This window comes from Balaenoptera ricei, chromosome 19 (genome assembly GCF_028023285.1).
Source record: "Balaenoptera ricei isolate mBalRic1 chromosome 19, mBalRic1.hap2, whole genome shotgun sequence".
NCBI classification, from domain to species: domain Eukaryota; kingdom Metazoa; phylum Chordata; class Mammalia; order Artiodactyla; family Balaenopteridae; genus Balaenoptera; species Balaenoptera ricei.
In genome coordinates this window covers 51,829,106-51,853,447 of record NC_082657.1, presented here as the reverse complement: position 1 = coordinate 51,853,447, position 24,342 = coordinate 51,829,106, and the positions used below count along the sequence as shown (strand labels likewise).

The 24,342-nt window shown below is 41.9% G+C and overlaps 2 protein-coding genes and 1 pseudogene across 10 annotated transcripts in view; 2 read left to right on the top strand and 1 right to left on the bottom strand.

Annotated features, from left to right (window-relative positions):
- The window catches only part of ADAT1 (adenosine deaminase tRNA specific 1), a 51,422-nt gene that overhangs the window by 16,121 nt on the left and 10,959 nt on the right, over positions 1-24,342 (top strand). For 2 of the 7 annotated variants that reach the window (XR_009499100.1, XR_009499099.1), the window contains exons 10-12: positions 3,180-3,266; positions 6,085-6,770; positions 23,689-23,968. The exons of 1 other annotated variant lie outside the window; for it this stretch is intronic. Coding sequence is in view for 2 of the 6 variants with exons in the window: in XM_059905235.1 (XP_059761218.1) it covers positions 3,180-3,266; positions 6,085-6,217 (220 nt within the window). In the remaining 4 variants the exon portion in view is untranslated. Of the gene's footprint in view, positions 1-3,179; positions 3,267-6,084; positions 6,988-23,688; positions 23,969-24,342 lie in introns of those variants that run through there. 4 more of the 7 variants (XR_009499101.1, XR_009499102.1, XM_059905235.1 and 1 more) reach the window with 4 other exon arrangements.
- GABARAPL2 (GABA type A receptor associated protein like 2) overlaps positions 3,936-24,342 on the bottom strand; it is a 34,280-nt gene continuing 13,873 nt past the window's right edge. The window contains exons 4-6 of one of the 3 annotated variants that reach the window (XM_059905242.1): positions 15,897-15,951; positions 6,137-6,177; positions 3,936-4,649 (exon numbers count right to left, since the gene is read on the bottom strand). In XM_059905242.1, the coding sequence (XP_059761225.1) occupies positions 15,897-15,951 (55 nt within the window). In that variant the 3' untranslated portion in view covers positions 3,936-4,649; positions 6,137-6,177. Of the gene's footprint in view, positions 4,663-6,136; positions 6,178-15,896; positions 15,952-24,342 lie in introns of all 3 variants that reach the window. The other 2 variants (XM_059905243.1, XM_059905241.1) reach the window with 2 other exon arrangements.
- LOC132353355 (growth hormone-inducible transmembrane protein-like) lies at positions 16,076-17,297 on the top strand (annotated as a pseudogene).

Below are 24,342 nucleotides of genomic sequence, written 5' to 3'. Positions count from 1 at the left end.
AGAGAAAGCCCTCGCACAGAAACGAAGACCCAACACAGCCAAAAATAAATATAAATAAATAAATAAATTTTTTAAAAAAATAAAAGATTTAACATTACAGTTGCCTTTGGTGACCACCCTTTGGATATATTTTCACTAATATTGAACAGTCAGATTATTTTCTTCTTGAGTAATAATTTTCAGTTCTAATGCAGTCATATAAACACTTGCACAGTATTTTAGTTCTATAATTTAAGTTCATTTTCAGTTAAAGGGGATTGATATTTCAATCTGACAGTTCTTACTTAGTGGCAGCTTTAGCTACAACTCCTTATTAGCTCTACCAGGCCACTTTATTAATTGAGTGGGAAAAAAATATGAGTACTTTGAGCTACAGGGATTTCATTTATCTAACATCTTTCTAGTCTACCTGCAATGACCCAATACATAGTGTGTATAAAAGGCTCTCATATACAATACAAGCTCCCTGTCAGAGAAACTCATTTTATTTTCTACTCTTTATAGAAAAAGAAACTGTAGTAATTTTATTGAAATCTACATGTTTTAAGTGAACACATATCAAATGTAGAATATCCGTATGTATCTGTATTATATAGATTATTCATATTTTTATATATATATATGTATATATATATCTGTTTCTGGGCATTCTGTTCTGTTCCATTGGTTTGTTTGTTTTTCCCTGTACCAAAACCATACTCTTAATAACTGTAGTTTTATAATAAGATGATATCTGTTAGGGAAAGTCCCCTTGCCTTGTCTTTCAAGAGTGTCTTGGTTTTTCTTAGACTTTCAAATTTAAAGTTTAATTTGGGGAGAATTGACATTTTTCATTGTTAAGTCTTCAAACCAGGAATATGGTGTATATCTTTCTATATAATGCTGGTGCCAAATTGGCAGTTGTGCCCCAAATTTAAAACAAGCAGTTTTGAATGTTCACTTATTTAGGTCTTCTTACATATATTTCAGTAAAGTTTTATGATTTTCGTCACATAAATTTTCACATCTTTTATTAGATTTATTTCTTGAATGATGTATTAGTTATCTGTTGCTGTGTAACAAATTACACCCCACCCCCACCCCCCAAAAAAATCTAGTGGCTTAAAAAAACAATTAACATTTATTATTTCACAGTCTCCGTGCGACAGGAATTTGGGAGGAGTTTAGCTGGATAATTCTGACTCAGGGGCTTATGAGGTTGCAATCCATTATGTCAGCCAGGACTACAGTCATCAAAGGCTTGACTGGGGCTGGAGGATCCAGTTTCAAAATGGCTCACTCATGTGGCTGCAAGGTCAGTCAGTGCTGGCTGTTGGCAGGAGGGCTCAGTTCCTCTCAATTTGGGTCTCTCCATAATGCTACAAGTATTCATCTTTACAACATGATGGCCGGTTTCTCCCCAGAGCAAGCAATCCAAGAGAGCAAGGCAGAAGCCACAGAGTCTTTTGTGAGTAGCCTCAGAAGTCACTCTCCAACCCAATCTCCTAATGGTTATTCAGATAACCCCTATTCAGTGTGGGACGGGATTGCATAATGGCATGAATTCCAGGAGGCAAGAATCACCATTCAGAGACTGGCTACCACAGATGCTGGTTTTTGTTTTTTTGTTTTTTTTTTAATTAATTAATTAACTTTTGGCTGCGTTGGGTCTTTGTTGCTGTGCGCGGGCTTTCTGTAGTTGGCGGCGAGCCGGGGCTACTCTTCATTGCAGTGCGCGGGCTTCTCATTGCCATGGCTTCTCTTGTTGCGGAGCACGGGCTCTAGGCGCACCGGCTTCAGTAGCTGTGGCTCGTGGGCTCTAGAGCGCAGGCTCAGTAGTTGTGGCGCACAGGCTTAGTTGCTCTGCAGCATGTGGGATCTTCCCAGACTGGGGCTCGAACCCGTGTCCCTAGCATTGGCAGGCGGATTCTTAATCACTGCACCACCAGGGAAGTCCCCCAGATGCTGTTTTAAGTAATTTCCTTTCATTTCATTTTCTGGTCATTGCTACTGCAATCAACTTTTTTCTTGTTGTTTATTTCTCTCTTACAATTAATGTTTGTATCCAGCAACCTTGCTAACTCTTATTATTCTACTAATGTATCTGCGCATTCTTTTGGAATTTTTGAACATAGTCTATCTTTTGCAAATACTATTTCCTTTCCAAACCTCCACTCCTTTTATTTATTTTTTCTTGACTTATTGTGCTGACCAGAACTGACAATATCACAATCATCTATGAATAATGACTTTGTTTTTTTTGCTTTTCAATCTTAATTCCTTTTATTTCTTGTCTTACTGGCCAGACCTTCTGTATAATGTTGGATAAAAGCAGTGATAGCAAGTATCCTTGTATTATTCCTGATTTTTTTTTTTTTTGGCCACGCCATGTGGCATGCGGGATCTTAGTTCCCCGACCTGGGATGGAACCTGTGCCCCCTGCAGTGGAAGCGCAGAGTCTTAACCACTGGACCATCAGGGAAGTCCCAAAGCTTTGTAAGCATTGTTACCCAAGGGGCCAGCTCCCTTGAAAGGAGGTAGCCAAACATAGCTGATGGGTATCCTTGGGGGCAAAATTTAGTAATTCCCTCTGTCTTTACCCCAAAATTTAGTAATTCCCTCTGTCTTTACCCCATTTCAGCCTGTCACCTTGATGATTTCACTGCTGATAACATTTCGTGAGAGTTTTGGGTTTTTTTGTTTGTTTTTTTGTTTGTTTGTTTTTTGGCTGCTTTGGGTCTTCGTTGCTGCAAATGGACTTTCTCTAGTTGCAGTGAACTGGGGCTACTCTTTGTTGCGGTACGCAGGCTTCTCATTGCGGTGGCTTCTCTTGTTGCAGAGCACTGGCTCTAGGCACGCAGGATTCAGTAGCTGTGGCACGCGGACTTAGTTGCTCCGCGGCATGTGGGATCTTCCCGGACCAGGAATGGAACCCGTGTCCCCTGCATTGGCAGGCGGATTCTTAATCACTGCACCACCAGGGAAGTCCCTGATAACATTTCCTTGAGAGTCATTTTTGTCCCTCAACCTAATCAGACTCTTGGGTCTGGATTTTTCTTCTTGCCAAGTGCAAGAAGGTGAAAATGGGGGCTCAGGACATTCAGACCTAAAAAGATACCATGTGAAGCCCAGTATGTTTGATAGGGGCCTGGTACGTAGTAAACACTTAATAAATCTTCTTGGTCTTCTTTTCTAAACAGATCCCGAATCAGCAAAGTAGAGCTCTTTAGATCATTCCAGAAGCTGCTAAGCAGTATTTCAGAGGACAAGTGGCCAGACTCCCTCAGGTGATGCCATTGACCTATGTTTTTTCATATTTAGGAAGACTTCTGGTTTAATTCTGCTGATGGATGGCAGGAAGCTTTGGCAGGGATGGTGGTTCGGTAGGCCAGTGGGTACTTATTACTAACCACATGCTCTTCAATCTCCATGGCCCCATTTGCAGATATGTGTATGATCTGAGCTGTGGCAGATGGGTAGTTGGTAATAAGAGTCTCACGAGCCTAAGGGTAGAATTGGGGCCTGGGCCATTACAGGCCCTCCTCTTGTTCCACCTCCGGATGGAGAGCATTGTGGAAATGTGAGTGCTTGGGGGGCAATATATTCTGTTGGGAATATCATTCTCTTCTCTTTTTCTTTTGCTCACATCACTGCTTGTGAACGGAAGCTCGAAGACTTAAATTACTTTCCAAACAGGAATGTAGAGAACTATAAAACCACTTCTGGGCCCCGTGGGTGGGTGGAATTCAGATACTAACTACCCAGAGTTAGGCCAAATCTCACAGGGTAGGGACACAGTCCCCACAAACTGACCTCACTTCAGGACACCAGCCACATACTGGGGTGGCCCCAAAGCCACTTACACTTCTGACCAACTGACTACAAACTCAGGTTCCTACTTCCCCCTCAGGTTTAATAATTCACTAGAAAAACTCACAGAATTCAGGAAAGCACCATACTTACAATTACCTTTTATTGTGAAGGATACAAATAAGGACCAGATGAAAGAAGGGACACATAGGGCAAGGTCTCCAAGGGTCCCCAACCTGACACTTCTGTGTCCCCAGGATGCATCACCCTCCCAGCATGTCACTGTCTGTCACCAACCAGGAAGCTGACCTGAGCTTCAGTGCCCAGAGTGTTTATTGTGGTTTCATCAATAAGCATGATTAATAGAATTGTTGGCCATGTGATGTGGTTGAACTCAGTCTCCACCTTCCAATATCCCCACCCCAGGAGGTCAGACTGATATCAGAAGGCTCAAAGCCCCAACTCTCTAATCTCATGGTTGGTCTTTCTGGCATGGCCAGCCCATCCTGAAACTATCTAGGGCCCACCGTGAGTCATCTCGTTAAGCAAAAACTCAGGTGTGATCTGAGGGGTCCACCATGAATAACAAAGACATTCCTATCATTAGGGAAATTCTAAGGGCTTAGAGGCTCCCTGCCAGGAACTGGCAACAAAGATCAGCCAAATTCTTTTTTATACAACAGTGGGGAAGCGAAGGAGTAGCTATATACTTCCATATGAAGAGGCTACCACCTGTTTTCACCATCATGTATCCTACAGTCAGTATTGATGCCCTCCCGTCCTCCGTGGTCAGTTTGCTTGTTTCTTGTCTGGAAGAATGAATCAGACTGGAACAGGGTGGGTTTCCATATATTCTGTGACTTAAAAACAAATCTGGAATTAGGTAAGGAGAGACTTCATTCAAAAGGATTATTGCAATAAGAGAAAGGGCCTGTTACAATAGGAGGAGGAGGACTAACGCAATAGCAAGAGCACGGCAATCTTAAGATCTGTAAGCCTCTCGAAGAGCAGGTGCAAAGGACTTTTCTTTTATACGGAGAGAGAAGCAAAGTTAGAGCCGGGAATGGGGAAGTGGGATGAGCAGGTAGTGTGATGGAACAGTTGAACAGGAAGTGTTGATTCTCAGGAGGGGCTGTTAAAAGAAGGGGTTGTTACACATGCTGATGCTGGCTCAGGCTGAAAGTGGCTCAAAGTTCAGGGGTCTGGGGGAAGGAGAGAAGCATAACTAATATTTGGTCAAATTAGCAGGCATGCTGTCAAGATTTTGTCAGTGGGTACAAACAGTTCAGCTAATCATTATGAGAGAAAGAATGGTGTCTGTGTCTGGCCTTGTTAGAGGTAAACCAGGGGGCATTCATGAGTCTGTCTAAGCCATGAAGAAGGGTGGTTCTTTGCAGTCAGCCACTTCCCACAACACAGAAGTGTGGGAGGGAGATTTCTTAACCATAGCTTGTTTTGGGAACTGAGGGCTCAGGTAAAGTTTAACATTGTCATGTGTGTGGCTCCCATCCATTAACCACCAAAAAGCTATGGGAAATTGATCAAACAACTAAAATCAGTGTTTGCTACAGTTAGCAACTTTAATCTTTGCTGAAGTGAGTGAAGAAACAACTTGGGTCTCCTCAGATCTTGGCAAAGAACGGAAGAGTAGAAGCAGGATAAAACCTGAATCAATGAGACATGAGGCTCAGTTTCTTCAGCTATGAGATGGCAAGGACGCAGCTCAAGGTCGGGGCTGGATCGAGAAGAGGGCTCAGAGGAGCCTGACTCAAGTTTGATCAAAGGAAAGAATCTTTGTCACAAGAAAATCTTTTTATCTGGGTGTATTATAGATATTATTCAGCACGTCAGCCATTCTTCAGCAGTCAGAGACACTAAGGGATTTGGGAAGGGGTGTTAGCTGGCAGTACATAGGAGAATATGATTAAGATGGAAAGTGCTTTGGGAAAATGCAGTTGAGAAATTTCTAACAGCTAGATCCTAATGGTGGAAATTATAGACACATAGAAAATTTTAAACCAAGTAGTAGATACAGTTATTCTTGTTTTATCTGATTCCACCAGGACCAGACAAAACTAGCATTCTGTTTATTCTTACTGGTTTTAATCCACGCTGTTTTCTAGTGAATTTCCTACAAAGGAGGTTAAGAGTCAGCATAGGACAGCATAACAAAACCCTCCTGTTTCCTAAGTCTCTTGTAATAAATCTGTCCAGCCTATTGCTGAGGTGTCTCGCTGGCCACGGTGGTGAGCTGTCCAGTGAGAACCTGTGTGCTTGGTGGTGTGTGTGCATTAGGGTGCAGAAGCCAGTGACGTACCACAAGTACAAGGAGGCCGCATCCACTTACCAGCGGGCCTGGAGCACACTCCGGAAGCAGGCATTTGGATCCTGGATCAGAAACCCACCGGATTATCAACAATTTAAATGAGCAAAGCTTACTGGCAGCAGGGTGTTTTCCATTCATTCATTCTGGACTGCCTTCTTCCTACATGCTGGATAAGCCTTAGGTTTTCTTGTGGCTGATCAGGAAAAAAAAGACTGCCATCTACCAGAGCAAAATATCTCTTCTGTGTGAGATGGATGGAATTCTGGACATGGAACAATCTATACTTGACTGAAGTAGCTCACTGCTAAAACAGCATCTTGCTAATGACCTTGGTGTGTGTCCTGTGTTTTATTGCTTCTCTAAGAATAAGAATTTGGAACGTGATGCTTTAAAAGTACTCTGCAATAGCTCCATTTTGTGTGTTCCTACATTGATTCAGCAAGTACTTATTGGGCTGAGATGATGTTTGAATCTCTGCAAGTTTTAGAGTTTCTCCTGTCATAGTGGACACGTATTTTGTATATCCAGCCTTTTTTCCTTTGGAGAACCACCCTTTCCTGCTTTACCCATGCTTGGATGAAGCGAACTTTACTCCTTGGCTCCAGGAATGTGAGCCAGCCCTGAACAGTCCTGGAACTAGTGCCAGAGTGATCAGGTAAGATTCTCTCTCCTCTTGTATCGGGAACACCACGTAATCTTGGAATTGCCTGTGGCTGCCTTTGCCTACTACATAGAGACAGCCAGCTTGAGAACGAAGGCAATGAAGGAAACAGCTGAGAGAATCAAAGCTCTCATGACCTTGTCTGGATGCCTGAAACTAGTGTCTACTCTGGACTTCAATTATATGAGATAAATTGCTGCTGTTGTTTTGAGTAAGCCTGTTTGAGTCCGTTTTCCTATGACTTTCAATGGAAAGAGTTCTGTCTAAAAGGCCAAAAGTCCCTATAGTAATTCAGCAGCAGAGCCAGCAATCAATGCTGTTTTTACTAACAACTAATGTTTAACTTTCAACCTCTTCACACTCTAATTTATTGACTAAAAGTGGAAGTTCTCCATGTTGGGATTACTCAAGGTCATTGTTGGTTCTTCAGTGTTTCCTTATACCTTTAAATATTTTAAATAGCAGCTTTATTGACATATAATTCACATACCATAAAATTCACCCATTTAAAGTGAACAGTTTGGTAGGTTTTAGTATATCCACAAAGGTGTGCAAACATCACCACGATCAATTTTAGAACATTTTTGTTCTCATCTGGGGGAGGCGGGGAGATGCTGTTTGACCCAGTATAGTATCCTTTAGCAGCCGCTCCTCATTTCCCCTCAACCCCCTTAGCTCCAGGGCAAACAGTAGTCTACTTTGTGTCTCTATGGGTTTGCCTGTTTTGAACATTTCATATAATGGAATCATACAATATGTGGTCTTTTGTGACTGGCTTCTTTCACTTAATGTGATGTTTTAAGATTCATGATGTTATAATGTGCATTGGTAGCATGAGTCAGTACTTTATTCCTTTTTATGGAATAAAAATAATATTCAGTTCTGTGGATATACCACATTTTGTTTATCTAATCATCAACTGATGGACATTTAGGTTGTTTTCACTTTTTGTCTATTGTGAATAGTGCTGCTATAATCATTCATATACAAGCTTGCATGTGAACATATGTTCTTAATTTTTTTTTTATTACAGAAGTAATACGTAAGTTTTTCTTTTTTTTTTTTTTTTTAAATTTACCATTGTAACTTTTTTTTTTATTGGCTGTGCTGTGCGGCTTGCGGGATCTTAGTTCCCCGACCAGGGATTGAACCCGGGCCACGGCAGTGAAATCACCAAGTCCTAACCACTGGACCACCAGGGAATTCCCCCATAAGTTTTTCATAACAAGTTATCCTTGAACTTTTTTCTATAAGGAATCCTTTTAGATAGCAAGAAAGAAAGACAAAAACATCACTACCTGAAGGCCAGACCCCTACCATATGCTGCTTTAATCAGAGAGATCCTTTTGCCTGACCCCAAATCCTATGATATGAGAGCAGTTAAGATACCTCGATTGGCAGAAGCTTTTATCCACAGAAAATTATGCAGCTCTCTCTCTCATGAGATTCTTTTTTTTTTTTTTTAATATTTATTTATTTTGTCTGCACCAGTTCTTAGTTGCAGCATGTGGGATCTTCGTTGCAGCATGCGGACTTCTTAGTTGCGGCATGTGGACTTTTTATTTGCAGCATGCAGACTTTTAGTTGCGGCATGAGGACTTCTTAGGTGCGGCATGCCTGTGGGATCTAGTTCCCCGACCAGGGATCAAACCCAGCCCCCATGGATGGGGAACACGGAGTCTTACCCACTGGACCACCAGGAAAGTCCCAAGATTCTATTTTAAAGGATAAAGATTTATATGAGAATGTAAGGAGATAATGTCTTTTTATTCCTAAATTTTATAGTGTTCATCACATGTGCACCCAAAAAACTAAGTATTAAAAACACCCCTAGGTTTACGCTTCAGAACAGAGACTGGGAAAACCCTGAAAGATAGAGACCAGAGGCAGCTTGGACTCTGCCTGTTTTCTCAAGAGCTAAAAGGGGAGCTTAGATAGCCAACTTCCTACATTTTGCTTTAATCTCTTAAAACCCAAGTTTAGGGACTTCTCTGGCAGTCCAGTGGTTGGGACTCCGTGCTTCCACTGCAGGGGGCGTGGGTTCGATCTCTGGTTGGGGAACTAGATCCCACATGCCACGCGGTGCTGCCAAAAAAAAACCCCCAAAAACAAAACAAAACCAAACAAAAACCCAAGTTTAGAGTCTCACCTATGCCTTAAAATCACATCTCTGCAATATTGGCAGGTTCTCGGACTTCATACATTTAGATCATGTGTTTTTACTGATAACTGCTTCCAATTTTTAAGTACCTTTTTAAACAGTTGTTATAGGACTTCCCTGGTAGCACAGTGGTTAAGAATCCGCCTGCCAATGCAGGGGACGTGGGTTCTATCCCTGGTCCGGGAAGATCCCCCACGCCACAGAGCAACTAAGCCCGTGCGCCACAACTACTGAGCCTGTGCTCTAGAGCCTGTGACCCACAACTACTGAGCCCACGTACCACAACTACTGGAGCCCCCACAATGAGAAGCCCGCTCACTGCAACGAAGAGTAGCCCCTGCTCGCTGCAACTAGAGAAAGCCTGCACGCAGCAACAAAGACCCAACACAGCCAAAAGTAAATAAATAAATTTATAAAAACTTGTTATAGAAATTTTTAAATAGACAAAAAATAGAATAGCACAGTGGGCCTCCATGTACCCGTCACCCAGACTTAACAATCATCAGCTTTATGCTGTTGTTATCTAATCTATTCCCCCCTCCCCTCCAATTTTGTTTTTCTTGGAATATTTTAAAGTGAATTCTAACCATCATATTCTACCCAACAAAATTAACAATCATTCCTTAATATCTATTATGCAGGCTGTGTTTTATTTCCCGTTGTCTCAAAAATGTCTTCTGACTATTGTTTTGTTCAAATTAGGATCCAAACAATGTCCACATAATGCATTGGATTGACATGTCTTTTTCTCACTAAATCTGTAGCAGTTCACTCTCCTTTTTATGTGCTTAACAAATGGGTTATTTGTCCTGTAGACTGTCCCCCATCCAGGATTTGGCTGCTTATTTCCTCCAGTGTTGATAGCAGGGTCCTCTCTCCCTCATATTTCCTATAAATTTGTGGTTACATGGAGAGGCTTGATTACATTCAGGTTCAGTTCTTTTCAGGTGGTTCTGCACAACATAGGGTTGTCCCGCTTTCAGTGATTAATCAGTGGGTTTAGTGGTATCAGCCTGATCTATCCCATCACCCTTTTACAGAATGGTTTTAGCAACTGTGTCACGAGGTCCCCAAGACCACCCTTAGGTTGATTCACTAGACAGACTCACAGAGCTCAGAAAAACTGTTATACTCATAGTTACCATTTATTACTGTGAAAGTCAGCAAAGGGAAAGGCACATGGGCGAAGTCCAGGAGACAGTCTGCACAAGCTTCTAATTGTCCTCTCTCTGCTAACCTTGTGTCTCTGATGCTTTGACATCGCTGCCTTGCTGACCCTGGAGAGACTGCCCCTCCCAGGGATAGCCAGTTTCTAGGGATAGTTAAAGACTCATCTGTGAGTACACCTTTTTTATGCAAACCAACCAATCCAGAGCCCAGAGCCCAACCACCTCCTTTCTGGGGCTCTCACATTCGGGCCACTATCCACCTGCCCTAATCACCCCAGGGCCAGGTACCAGAAAACCAGGGGCAGTCACTGTGCCTCAGAGTCTACTGAAATTAGTCAAACCAGCCAATCCCAAGCCTGTTTACCCTGCCCGTCCCGTCCCTTTCCCTTCACAATAATGGCTCTTGCCCACATTTCCTCCTTCCTCCCTGTGCCTCCTGACCCACCCTGGTGCTTCCACATGTGGCTCCTCCTGCTGTGTCATGCCCCCTCCTCCTATATTTTAGAACATTCTCCCAGGGCAGTCAATATTTAGTTTTTTGGGTGCACGTGTGACGAACACAGCACTTAATTCTCGGGGCAACGATGTGTGACTGTATGTGCAAAATGTTGCCAATCAGGGAAGCTCACCTGAGCCTTGGGTGCTGACACCCTATGATGCACAGGACAACCCCCCGCAACAAAGAATTATCCAGCCCAAAATGTCAGTAGTGCTGAGATTGAAAAACCAGATCTAGGGATTGTGAGGTGTTTTTTTTTTTTTTTTTTTTTTTGGCCGCACCTCGCGGCTGGCAGGATCTCAGTTCCCCAGCCGGGGATTGAACCTGGGCCACAGCAGTGAAAGCCCCGAATCCTAACCACTAGACCACCAGGGAACTCCCAGATTGTGAATATTTTAAAGTCACTTGAAATAGTTCCTCTGTAGTTAGTGCTTCAACTCCATACAGTTAATTTTGTCTCCTTTCACTTTCAATTTTTAGGGAGACTTTTAAAAAAATTATGTAAAATATTTAAAACAAGTTTTTGTTTTTAAGGTACATTCAGAGAGGTCTTAATCCTTGTCCCCTCACCTCTGTTTCTTCCTGCCCCCAGCAGTAACCATTTTTATTAGTTGTTGGTGGACATTGCATATTCTTTCTTTTTGAAATACTCTGTGAATAGCCTACATAGAATATTTTGTATTTTTGCCAATGTATATTTTGGTTAGATTCTTAGAGGTGGGATTCACTGTGTCAAAGGGTAAATGAACATATAATTTTTCTTTATTGAAATATGTCTTCAAAATTCTGTTTCTAAATACAATGAAGTGCAAAAAAAAAATAGCAAAATGTAGGACAGCATTATAACATTCTATTTCTACAAAAAAGAAGGATGAAAGGTATATATCTATGTTTTGCTAAGCTAGCTCTGAATAGATACACAGGAAACCACTAACACAGGGCCTATGGGGTAGGAAAGGGAATGGCTGGGGCCTGGGAGTGGGAGGGAGACTTTCTTATTTTTAAAATTTTGAACCATGTTAATATAGTGCCTATTTTTTAAAGTAAATTTTAGAAAATGAAAAAAAATAGAAAAAGTTTAAAATATCAATAGTTTTAAACTGTAGAAACACCACAACATACTCAGAAGTGACATTGCATAGGGAAGAGGGATTCAACATGCTTTAGGCAGCTAATTCTGCAGAATTCTCTCTTTACTAACAAAATGTCTTCTGAAATTTGACTCTTTCAGAGAAGTTTACATTTTCAGCATTGCTTCCTCTTTATTCTGTGTTCACAAATGCGTTCCAATGTTATGACTATGTGTGCATAATTTTTATTAGAATTTTTAAAAGTTGTCTTGATTGAAATAATTTTGTGTATATATTCCATTTAGTCATTTCTGCCTCAAAACATGGGGTTAAATGCCTTTTTTTATGGTGTTTTTTGGTGCCAAGCATTAGCTCACTGTCTGGGGAGACAAGCTGATGTGGAGAAAATGATCCAGGCTGGCCGTCAGTGCTCCGCTTAAAAGAGAAGCAGGCCCCGTCTGATTTGGTCGTGTCTGTGGCTGGTGGAAAGCTGCCTTCACCTGGACCTTGCCAACACTTTTTGGCCTTAAGACAGTGTTCTGAGCAAGCCTTAGCCAAAGTTTTCCAGTTTCTAAAACCCAGATCCGTTGCTGACTAAATAGCTTAGGACAATGTTAGGTTTTTAACTGCCTCTGCCCTCCTGTAATGATGTCTGGGGAAGTCAGAGGAGCTGCGAAGAGGAATTCCATTGCAGCAGCAGGTTATCGAAACTAGGAAACAGCTTCCAAGTAGAAAGATAATGCATATGTGCTCACTTTCAAGGGCTCAGGCAATTCTTTCCATAGGAACAGAGGCAGCTACTCTGAAGGAGTGGTGGGATACAAAAAGAGCCAAGAAGGCAGATATTTTGGAGATAGCACCTTTATTTTCCAGAAGGCAGAGTTCTTTTTATACCACATATTGAGGAATCATAGTTGGCCTTTACTTCTTATAAACGTGGATGCCTTTAACCCTAAATATGTCTGTGCTGGGGCTAAGGCTGACTTTCTGGAAGAATGTCCAGATGGATCCAAAACAAATCTTAAGTAGTACTTGCGGTCCAGAAGGGAGAGGAAAATTCTGCAAAGAGACATTTAAGGGCTTCAGGCAAATTCACATGCATTCAATTTTTATTTCTTAAAACTGGGGCCCCGAAACTTAATCAAAAGGGATGGAAATCAGAGCAGGGGTTGTTGCTGGGTGCAGGAAGATGGGAAAAGGGAGTTGAGTGGAAAAAGGCCCAAGGGAACTTCCTAGGATGATGGAAACATTCCATGTTTCGACTGGAGTTTTGATCACGTGGGTGTAAACATTTGTCGAAATTTATTAAGCTCTACACTTAAGATCTGTGCATTTTATTGTATGGAATTATATCTCAGTATAAAAATGTTAAAAAAAAAAAAAAAACCAGTCCTTATTAGTGACTTGGCATAGTAGAATAAACTTTGGTCTGGATATTCAGGTAATTATGTTCTAGTACCAACTCTGCTACTACTTCCTATGTGGATGTGGTGAAAGCATTTAATCTCTTCATTCTGTCACCTAACCTAGAAAATGAGGCCTCAGGATTAGGATGCTCAGTTTTTTTCAACTTTGTATTAGGATTTCTCATAAAAATTCTTAACTGGGTAGATAATACAAAGAGAAATTTTCTCCAGGAAACTAAGCCCATTGATGCTGTGAGCTATGTATGCCCTCAGTCACGTTGGTAACAAGGGAGGGATGGAAATAATTTTTGTTTTAGTAACCTGGGCTCTGGATTTTGGTGTGAATTTTTTGTCCCTCATCCCAGTGAGCTAGCAGGATGAGGAACCAGCTTTTAGAACTAAGCATGTTGAGCACTGCTCGTCAGTCTCCAGATTCAGGAACTGTCTTGATGGGAAAAAGGCAAAGGCAGAAAGTTGCTCCAAATGGGGACCCAGGCTGCCAAATGTTGGTCGCAAGGACATGTTCCCTGAACTTGGGCTTGGCTCCAGACGGAGAAGAGCTCACAATGGAAACAGTCATGGCTGTTTGCTCAGGCAGCCAAGAGAATGAAAAGCACATTGAAACCCAGCAGTGTCTCCATGGGGAGAGGCACGGTGGGCCCCTGGGTGGTGAAACCAACCTGACAACAGAGCAGGATCAGAGAGCCTATTCCCAGCATTTTTCTTCAGTTCAACAACAGACCTTTATGTATGTGCAACCTCTCAGGAAATCTCTGAGAAATTAAACTGTGGGCCGTGCCACAACTACTGAAGCCCCCGCGCCTAGAGCCCGTGCTCCACAACAAAATAAGCCACTGCAATGAGAAGCCCTCGCACCACAACGAAGAGTAGCCCCCGCTCGCCACAACTAGGGAAAGCCCGCGCGCAGCAACAAAGAACCAATGCAGCCAAAAGTAAATAAATAAATTAAATTAATTTTTAAAAAAAAGAAATGAAATTAAACTGTGGGCAACCCAAGCTTTGCCCAGCAATAGAGGCACTCTCAATCTAGTTTGCCCCAGTTTTAATTGAATTAGCTTCCATTAATTGAGAGAAAGCAAAGGGCTCTTCGCAATGTATGTTCCCTGTCCCTCCCCCCAAAGATTTCATCAACTTCCTTTTTTATTGCTACTACTAGTGGACTATTTTGACCTCTAGTGAGTACCTTTTCAGTTGGTATTTTCATGCCGTACTTTTCCTCATTTCCCCAGTGGTATGTGAACGCTCTCCTATCCCAGCACATCAGTAACTGCTGGGCTGAGAAAACAGCTGGCAGCGGGAGAAACCAGGCTTCGGGGTGAGGGAGCAAGAGTACAGTCTCAACAGGTCCGGACGACAGGGTTCGCTCACCTGTGCCGACGCAGGCAGATCATGCAGCCCAGCTCTTTGCCTCTCCCGTGAAAGATGAGGACCAATGTGGGTTAGTATTTTGCTTACATACACTTTGGAAGAATTCTGTTCTAAAATAAAGGATGGCACGTAAACTATGGTGCAAAGGTTGTAAGCCCAAATATATCCAGGAATAGGAAACCATTAAAGAGTAGGTGGCGGGCTTCCCTGGTGGCGCAGTGGTTGAGAATCTGCCTGCCAATGCAGGGGACACGGGTTCGAGCCCTGGTCTGGGAAGATCCCACATGCCGCGGAGCAGCTGGGCCCGTGAGCCACAATTACTGAGCCTGCGCGTCTGGAGCCTGTGCTCCGCAACAAGAGAGGCCGCGATAGTGAGAGGCCCGCGCACCGCGATGAAGAGTGGCCCCCGCTTGCCACAACTAGAGAAAGCCCTCGCACAGAAACGAAGACCCAACACAGCCGTAAATAAATTAAATAAATAAATAAATAAATAAAGCATGACACAAATTAAGCAATGTGAATACTATCAAGCTTTAAAAAAAAAAAAAAAAGATATTAAAAAAAAAAAAAAAAAAAGTAGGTGGCGAGAGGGACTTCCCTGGTGGCCCAGTGGGTAAGACTCCACGCTCCCAATGCAGGGGGCCCGGGTTCGATTGCTGGTGGGGAACTAGATCCGGCATGCATGCCGCAACTAAGAAGCCCACATGCCTCAACTAAGACCCAGTGCAGCCTAAATAAATGAATAAATAAATAAATATTTTTTTTAATAAAGTAGGTGGAGTGAACTGGCAAGTTCCTTGTCCAAAGAGGAGCCATTATCTTGTTCTGGCTGATTGTAGCCAGATCTTCAGAATTTTTTGAGGAGAAGCAAGAAAGTTGTGTTTTTACGTACATGTCTAGGGTCCACGTACAGACACAGGCCTTCAGCTTGCAACCTCTGGTCTAGCAGAACAAGGATGGGCTTTGGCCATAGACTTGAGTTTGAATTGTGACTCCAGGATGGACTGAGTGTGTGGTCTTGGGTGGGTAAGTGCATTTTCAGAGCGTCAGTATCCTCACCTTTGACATGAGGGCAACACCACCCTGGCAGTGGGGTTGTGGCGATGAGATGAGATGCTGTTCAGCACAGGCGTGAGGAGGGCTGCCTACCGCGTGTGCGGTGCCTGCCTTGGTCTGTCACTGCCGCTCATAAGGTACTCTGAAGTTTACTGATCCTGATTTCCAGAACTTTTGCTAACAAACGTTAAGAGATCGTCCTTAGGAGAAGCGTGTTGGGCAGATGTTTGTGGAGCCCCTTGCTGCGCACCAGGCGTTTGCTTGCGTGCACCACCCCATCCCACATCTGGAAGCAGCAGCCTGTCTCCAGCAGCTAAGGAGGTGAGGAAGCAGAGCTGTTGATCACAGAGAAATATGTAGATCCTCCTACCTAACTCCGTGGCTTCGCCTTCCTGATGTCAACCACCAGGATTGTTTTTTTCTCCCTGAGGAAATAAAGATGAAAAGGGGAATTTAAAATCCGCAATTGAGTAAGAGGTGGGCGGAGGGCACGGGAGGTGGTAGTCATCGCGTTTCGCAGCCGGAAGGGGAACTGTGCCCTTGAGTTGACCAGGGACTGAGCGTCTCAGATCTGCTTGGTAAACCTGGTGCACCACCATGCTGGCCGCAAGACTTTTGTGTCTCTGGACACTACCTTCCAGGGTTTTCCACCCAGCTTTCACCAAGGCCTCCCCTGTTGTGAAGAATTCCATCACGAAAAATCAGTGGCTCTTAACACCCAGCAGGGAATATGCCACCAGGACAAGAATTGGAATTTGGCGTGGGAAAACTAGCCAAGAACTCAAGGAGGCAGCTTCGTAACCATCATTGGAAAAAATATTTAAAATTGATCACATGGGAAGATGGTTTATTGCTGGAGGGGCTGCTGTTGGTCTTAGAGCTTTGTGCTACTATGGCTTGGGAATGTCTAATGAGATTGGAGCTATTGAAAAAGCTGTAATTTGGCCTCAATATGTGAAGGATAGAATTCATACCACCTATATGTACTTAGCAGGAGCTTTGTCTGCCCTGGCAGTGAGCAGAACTCCTGCCCTCGTGAATTCATGATGAGAGGCTCTTGGGTGACAATTGGTGCAACCTTTGCAGCCACGATTGGAGCTGGGATGCTGGTACAGTCGATATCATGTGACCAGAGCCCAGGCCCAAAGCATCTTGCTTGGTTACTACATTCTGGTGTGATGGGTGCAGTGGTGGCTCCTCTGACGATATTAGGGGGGCCTCTTCTCATCACAGCTGCATGGTAGACAGCTGGTATTGTGGGAGGCCTCTCCACTGTGGCCATATGTGCACCCAGTGAGAAGTTTTTGAACATCGGAGCACCCCTGGGCATGGGCCTGGGTGTCATCTTTGTGTCCTCACTAGGATCTGTGTTTCTTCCACCTACCACTGTGGCTGGTGCCACTCTGTACTCAGTGGCAATTTATGGTGGATTAGTTCTTTTCAGCATGTTTCTTCTGTATGATACACAGAAGGTAATCAAGCGTGCAGAAGTAGTACCAGTGTATGGAGTTCAAAAATATGATCCCATCAATTTGATGCTGGGAATCTACATGGATATATTAAACATATTTATGCGAGTTGCCAGTATTCTAGCAACTGGAGGCAACAGAAAGAAATGAAGTGACTCAGCTTCTGACTTCCTTAATACATCAGATATCTGGCTTGTTTAATAGGGGCAGATATTCTTTAAATAGTTCGTGCAAGCAGCTTTCGTTGAAGTTTAGAAGATAAGAACTTGTCAACGTGTTTCAGGTGTTCCAGTAATGTGATGCTTCGGGTCTGCTTTTTCTTCTGGAGAATAAATTCAGTAGTTCTCTTCCAAATAGCACACACATTTTCAATTCTCATGTTTAATTCTAAAATGTTCAAATGAATATGAAAACCAAGTTTTGTGTTGCAGGAATTTACGTATTTTATCTATTTTAAAATTTATTTGGTTAAGTGAAATTTAGCAAACTTGTGTACCTGCATTTTTCATTTTGGATTGCAGAATATTAACAAGTAACGTCGTAAGTGATGTAGGGGTTTGGTAAAGGGACCAGAGAGAAGTAAAGTGACACCTGCAGTCTTTCTTTGAATACTTAGAACTTAGCACTCGTGTAATTGTGGTGAGCCAGTGAGGGGGTCTGGATGTTTGGAAACAAGTCATGGCTGTACATCTGCTGAACTTATCAGAAGCACTGAGCAGAAAACAAAGCCATAGGTGATTCTCCAGGCTCTCCTTACAATATGGATGTGATCAGGTTTGGCTTCTCATTGTTTGACACTGTTAGGAGAGTCCACAGTGCTAATCATATGGAGAATTCCTGTTATATATATTATGTGTGTGTGTAAGTCTTACTTTTGAATCGTCTAGAACAATACATCCTTAAAACACTCAGGAAAAAATATTCGAAGCATGAAAATTGTTGCATTTTTAAGTATGCAAACAATATGTGCATAGTTGCTGAATATTTTTGCAAATTTATTGAAATGTTTAAAGGAATACATGCTTGCCTTTCTTATCTCTTCAGGCTTTAAAGCTTTTATCAGAAAAGCCTATTCGTGGTTTACACTTGAGATTATGACAGCAGTTTTCCCCCTCAGATTTAGTTTCCTGCATTCCCTCTCAGAGGAATCACTTAAAAAAGGAAGGCAAAGCGAGGCTTCTTTCATGAACTGTATCAATCAAAAATGTAATGGAGAAGATGCTTCACTAGAGTTTCCCGTAGCAGAATTTTCCTTCTCTCCTCCATAGACCATTATTTAACTCTCTTGTGCCATTTATAAGTTTTTTGATACAGAAGAGTTATTTTTGGAAGTTCTTATGAATGAAATAAGTGTATGATTATTGAGATAGTTGGTGTTTTGACAAATATTTACTACAGTAATCCATAAATAACTATTCTACCCACCTCAAGTTACATAGGATGCCTATTTCTGAAATAATAAAGGTTCTAGCTAGAAAAAAATTTTAAAAATAAAAAAATAAAATCCCCAATTGTGCTTTTTAAAGCGTTCTACCATTCAGCCTAATGAAGAGTGAGGCTTTTGAGAATAAGAACATTTACATTGCCTCCTTCTAAATTCTCCTTGAAGGAGATGCTTGGGCCCCCTTTGGAATTGGTGCCCTGGTGCACATACCTGCCCCATGCCCTCTGTGTGGCTAAGTACATATTTCACGTATTTCAGCCACTGCTGCAACATTAAGATGCATTAGCACTTGTTAGGTAGGCTCTCAGTTCCAGGTGGACCTGTCATATATCTTCTGAAACCATCAGTATATTAGGCTTTGTGCTGTGCACCTGAAATACAAGGAGGGGGGTTAGTCCTCTTGTTACTCCTTGACTGATAGGGAAGGTGGGCAAGTGACTTTGCAGGGAACACAAGGATGACCATGATAGAGGTCTAATTCCCAACTTGAGAGAGGAAGGGGCACAGGAAGATCTCATAGGCCCAGGTATACTTGCTCAGAGGTGAAGGGGAAGCAAACAAAGAGAAACTGGTGGCGCATATAGGGACAGCTTTGAGAGAAGGGTATTTGAGGTAGAGAATCAACATATGCAAAGGCCAGAGATGACAGCACTGCCGTGGCTGGGCTGGCGGAGTGTGGGAGGGGTTGGAGAGGCACTCGGGGGGCAAGTCAGTGAGGACTTTTAAGTCCTGCAAAGGAGAATGGTTTTATCCCGATGCCTTGGCACTTCAAGGATTTTTGAGGAAAGGGTATTGGGATGGAAGTTGCATTTTAGCGATATCACTCTCCTCTGTAACAAGGAGGATGGATTAGTCAGGGACAGAGATGGTGGCAGGGAGACCACAGCTGGGGGATTACTGTAATAGTAAGAAGAGAAATGATGAGGCCCAGACAATAAGTTTTAGGAGCCATTGGGAGGGGACTGACTTGAGAAATATGCAGAGGCTGGTGAGGCTGACTGGCTGATTGCGGTAGGGGATGAGGATGAGGGAGCATTGAGGATGGCTCTCAGGTTCCTGTGGGGGTGAGAGGAGGGAAGGGGGTGCTGTATATGAGGAAAGGGGATCCAGGAAGAGCTGCTCTGGGGTGGGGAGGGGGTCAGTGTCAGGAGTTGCAGGCGAGGAGTTGCAGGGGACGATGAGCTCAGACAGTTGGGATTTCTGTGATACCACGGGCCAAGGACCTAGAGGGGGCATTTGGAAGGACTGGCTTGGGGCTCAGGAGAGAGACGGACTGAGGATCAAGATTTTGGGGTCATCATTTACAGGAGGTCTTTAAAGACACGGGTTAGGATAAAACCATCCAAGGAGAATGTGTAGAGAATGAGAAGAAAAGGGGACCCTGGACTGAACCCTGGGGAACATGGAGAGTTCAGGAGTAGGTGGAGAAGCACAGGAAGGAGTGTGACCAAGAGGCCAGAGGAAAATCAGGAGAAAGGCAATTAGGAGCTTCAAAGAGGGAGTAATCTGGAGTGTAGAATATATTAAAAGAAAGAGAGACAAGGAAGGTAAGAACTAAGAACCTCGTGTTTCCCCTCCAGCCCCTCAACTCGGGGGACAAGGTTATTTTTGGTAACCTCAGCAAACGCAGGGTCAGGGAAGTAGAAGAAGCTGGCCTCTCCTGGGCTGGGAGTGAAGGGGAGTGAGAAATGGAGGCACCCGTGTGCTGTTCTTTGAGAAGGACCCAATCCCTGTTCTCACTGATGTAACTTAAAAAGTTATTTAATAGTTCAAACATAACAATAAAAAGAAATAACAGCAGTAAATATTTTGCTATATTTGCTTCAGGTTTTTATTTTCTGGAGAAATAAACCATGACTAGCTGTATTTGAAACCCCACATTGACCCCTCCCTGATACTGTTCCCCTCCTTCCATTAGGTAACCACCATCCTGAATTGCATGGTTATACTTTTATTACATAACTTTGTATCTGTGAGCAGTACTTAGAATTGTTTTCCATGTTTTTAAACTTTATAGAAATGATATGCTGAATATACTTCTGCATCTTGCTTTTTTCATTCATCAGCACCATTTTGGAGATTTATTTATGTTAACATATGTAGTTCTAGTGCATTCATTTTAACTGCTATATAGTATTCCTTTGTATGACTATACCACATATTATCCTTCCGTTCTCCTGTTGCCGGACATTTAGTCGGTTTCCAATTCTTGGCTCATATAGACAAGGCTGCAATGATCATTCTTGTACATGTCTCTTGTACATGGGTGGGGATATTTCTAGGATATATACCTAGATGTGGAATTTGCTAGGTCATGGGTTATCTGCATCTTCAACTTTACTGAATATTGTTAGATTGCCTTCCAGTGTGATGGCACCAATTTACACCCACAACAGCAGTTTATGAGGATTCCAGATGTTTCATATCCTCCCTAACATTTTATTTGTTGAAACTTTAGCCAATTTGATGAGTCTGAAAAGATAAACCAGAGTTTACTTTCCTCTGCATTTCGTAAGGCCACCAACTGTGTAGTGCAAGTCTGCATCTTTTAGTGTAGAGGTTGTACACTGCACAACTCTAGGGGGCACCGTTCATATTGTAGTCTTTGTGAAAGGCACTCGATAGAGTCAGTGCATGTACAGCATATACAGTGGACTGGAATGAAGTTAAGGATTCTTTGTCTTTGCCCATTGTTCTCTTGGGTTGTTTGTCTTATTGGAAGAGTTCTTTATTTATTTTGGATATTAATTCTTTTTTGGTTTATATCTGTTACAAACATTTTCATCCAATCTGCAGCTTCTATTAATTTTGTTTAAATAAAGTGTTTCATTCTTTAAAGTTATAAAGTTTTTTCAAATTCCATAATATATGTGGTCACCTTTTATTAAAGAGAGGTGAAGCTGATATTCCCATTTAATAAGACAAATCTTTTGTGATATCAAGACAACTTTTCAGCATGCCCTCAGTAAAAATATTACTGAGGAATAATATTGAGGAAATAAAAACCATAATTTTTAAAATTTTAATGTACTTAAATTTAACCTTTTTTTTTGTATTTTTGTAGCTTATCTTAAGAACTCCCTTCCAACTCTTTTTATTTTGAATTTTTATTTTATATTGGAGTATAGTTGATTAACAATGTTGTGTTAGTTTCAGGTGTACAGCAAAGTGATTCAGTTATATATATATACATGTATCTATTCTTTTTCAAATTCTTTTCCCATTTAGGTTATTACAGAATATTGAGCAGAGTTCCCTGTGCTATACAGTAGGTCCTTGTTGGTTATCTATTTTAAATATAGTAGTATGTACATGTCAGTCCCAAACTCCCAATTTATCCCTCCCCCCTTACCTTTCCCCTTTGGCAACCATAAGTTTGTCTTCCAGGTCTGTGAGTCTGTTTCTGTTTTGTAAATAAGTTCATTTGTATCTTTTTTTTTTTTTTTTTTTTTTTTTAGATTCAGCATGTAAGTGGTATCATGTGATATTTGTCTTTGTCTGGCTTACTTCACTTAGTATAATAATCTCCAGGTCCATCCATGTTGCTGCAAATGGCATTATTTCGTTCTTTTTAAAGTTTTGCTTTTCCAGCTTTAGATGTTTAATTCACCTTGAATTTATTTTATAATCCTATTATATAATATAGGAATCTATTTTCATGTATATATAACCAATTTTAAATAATGGATTAACTAGTTCATCATTTCCCCTTTGATTTTTCACGCCAGATACTTTAAAGTACTGCCTTTTTTTTTTTTGGCCACGCAGCTTGCGGGATCTTATTTCCCAGACCAGGGATCGAACCCGTGCCCCCTGCAGTGGAAGTGCAGAGTCCTAACCACTAGACTGCCAGGGAATTCCCAAAATACAGCTATGTTTTAAACATGGATCTGTTTCTGGGTTTCTGTTGTGTTCCCTGGTTTATGTGTCTGTCTCTTTGCCATATGGCACAGTCTTAATTAATTACTGCTAACACAGATCTCCCTGGCCTGTTTTTCTTAACACTTCTTGGTTATTCTTGGCTTTTGCTCTCCTACATGGATTTTACCATCAATTGTCAGATTCCACACATACACACACACATACCTGATTGGGATTTTTATTGAAATTGCATTAAACTCACAGATTAACCTGGAGGCAATATGCATCTTTACCATATTGGATGTTCTCATCCTGGAATATGGTATATTAGTGTATCTTATATTAAGTTTATTCCTATGCACTTATACATTTTGCTCCTATTGAAAATGAAATTTTTTCCTATAATATTCCCTAACTGGTTACAAATGGTGTGTAGAAACATCATCAGTATTTGTAACTGATCTTGTATCCAGCAACTATGGAGAACTTTCTTATTCTAATTCGTATAGATTCTCTTAGATTTTTCTATGTAGATTATCACTGTCTGTATATTATGGTTTAGTCTTCCTTTCTGATTCTTATGCCTCTCATTTACATTTCCTCTCATTACATTCGTTTTATGCCAGGACAAAGTTGAGTAAAAGCACTGATAGCAGACTTTAACAGCTTCATTGAGATATAATTCACATACCATAAAGTTCACCCTTCGGATTTCCTTTTTTAGTTCCTGTTTTTAATAGGAATGCCTCTGAAATTTTACCATATAAGTAACTAATTGCTGCAGTCCCATTTGTTAACTGGTTCATCATTTCCCTGATGACTTGTCATGCCACCTCTGACATGTTTTATACACAGATCTATTTCTGGGTTCTGTTCCATTAAAGTATTTGTCTATCCCATTGTCAGTATCACACTGCCTTACTTACCATAGCTTTATATACTAATGTACATATTTGCTATAGAGTTTTTATGAATACCCTTTATCAAATTAAAGAAATCTTAATTTGCTAAGAAGTTTAAAAATAAAAAACTATAAATAGGTTTTGAGTTGTTTCAGGTCCTCTTCCTTCATCTGTGACATGATCATATAGTTTTTGCCATGTGATCAGGCCACCCAGGATGGCTTGTTCTCTTGCTCTCTGTACATCCCCTGCTTGACCAGTCCGTGCTTCACCTACACCCTACTCACATGGCTGACCTTCCCTCTTAATCACAGAGCCTAATCAGTAAATGCCTATGTACTTGCCCCCAGCTAGTGATTCTTCTAATCTTTATACCAGAACGGCTCCACCCTGCTAGTTTTATCAAAGGGGCTGTGAGGGACATGCCCCTCTGCTGGTTTCCCTGGTAATGGATGAGCCAACCTGACATCAGTTCCCCCGTAACAGGTAACCTTCCCCCCCACCGCCCCAGCTCCCTGGACTTCTGCCATGTCCTGCCTGCTGTCTGCCATCTACAGTGGAGTGTCACTCCAGGACCCTTTTGCTCCGGACATGTAAGATCCCCTATCCATTAAACCACTGATGTCTCTGTCACTGACTCTGGGCTCTTTCTTCAGTCTGAGGCTGGGCAAGTACAGGTCTTGAAGGCCTGCGGGGTACAGCCCAACATTCTCCTTTGTTAAATTTGGTGTTTTATTAATAGACATAATGATGAACCATATAACCCATTCTTGGGCTAAGCGCTACCTGGTCATGATTGTTTTGGTATACTACTGAATTTTACTTACTAATATTTAGGATTTTTCTATGTTGATGAGATCAATGTATAATTTTTCTCATAAAGTTTTGGCCATTGAGATTTTGTCTCAAAATTAATTTTTGATTATTCCCTTTTCCTAATCTCTGAAATTTTAAGAAAGGATTTAAGTTTCCTTACATAGTTTGATAAAATTCATCTGTAAAATCTTACTAGTGTCTGTTACAGACTCGAGTCGGGGGAGACTACATGCAACTTTTTTTTTTTTTGGCCACACTGCGTGGCTTGTGGGATCTTAGTTCCCCGACCACGGATTGAGCCCAGGCGCTCGGCAGTGAAAGCGC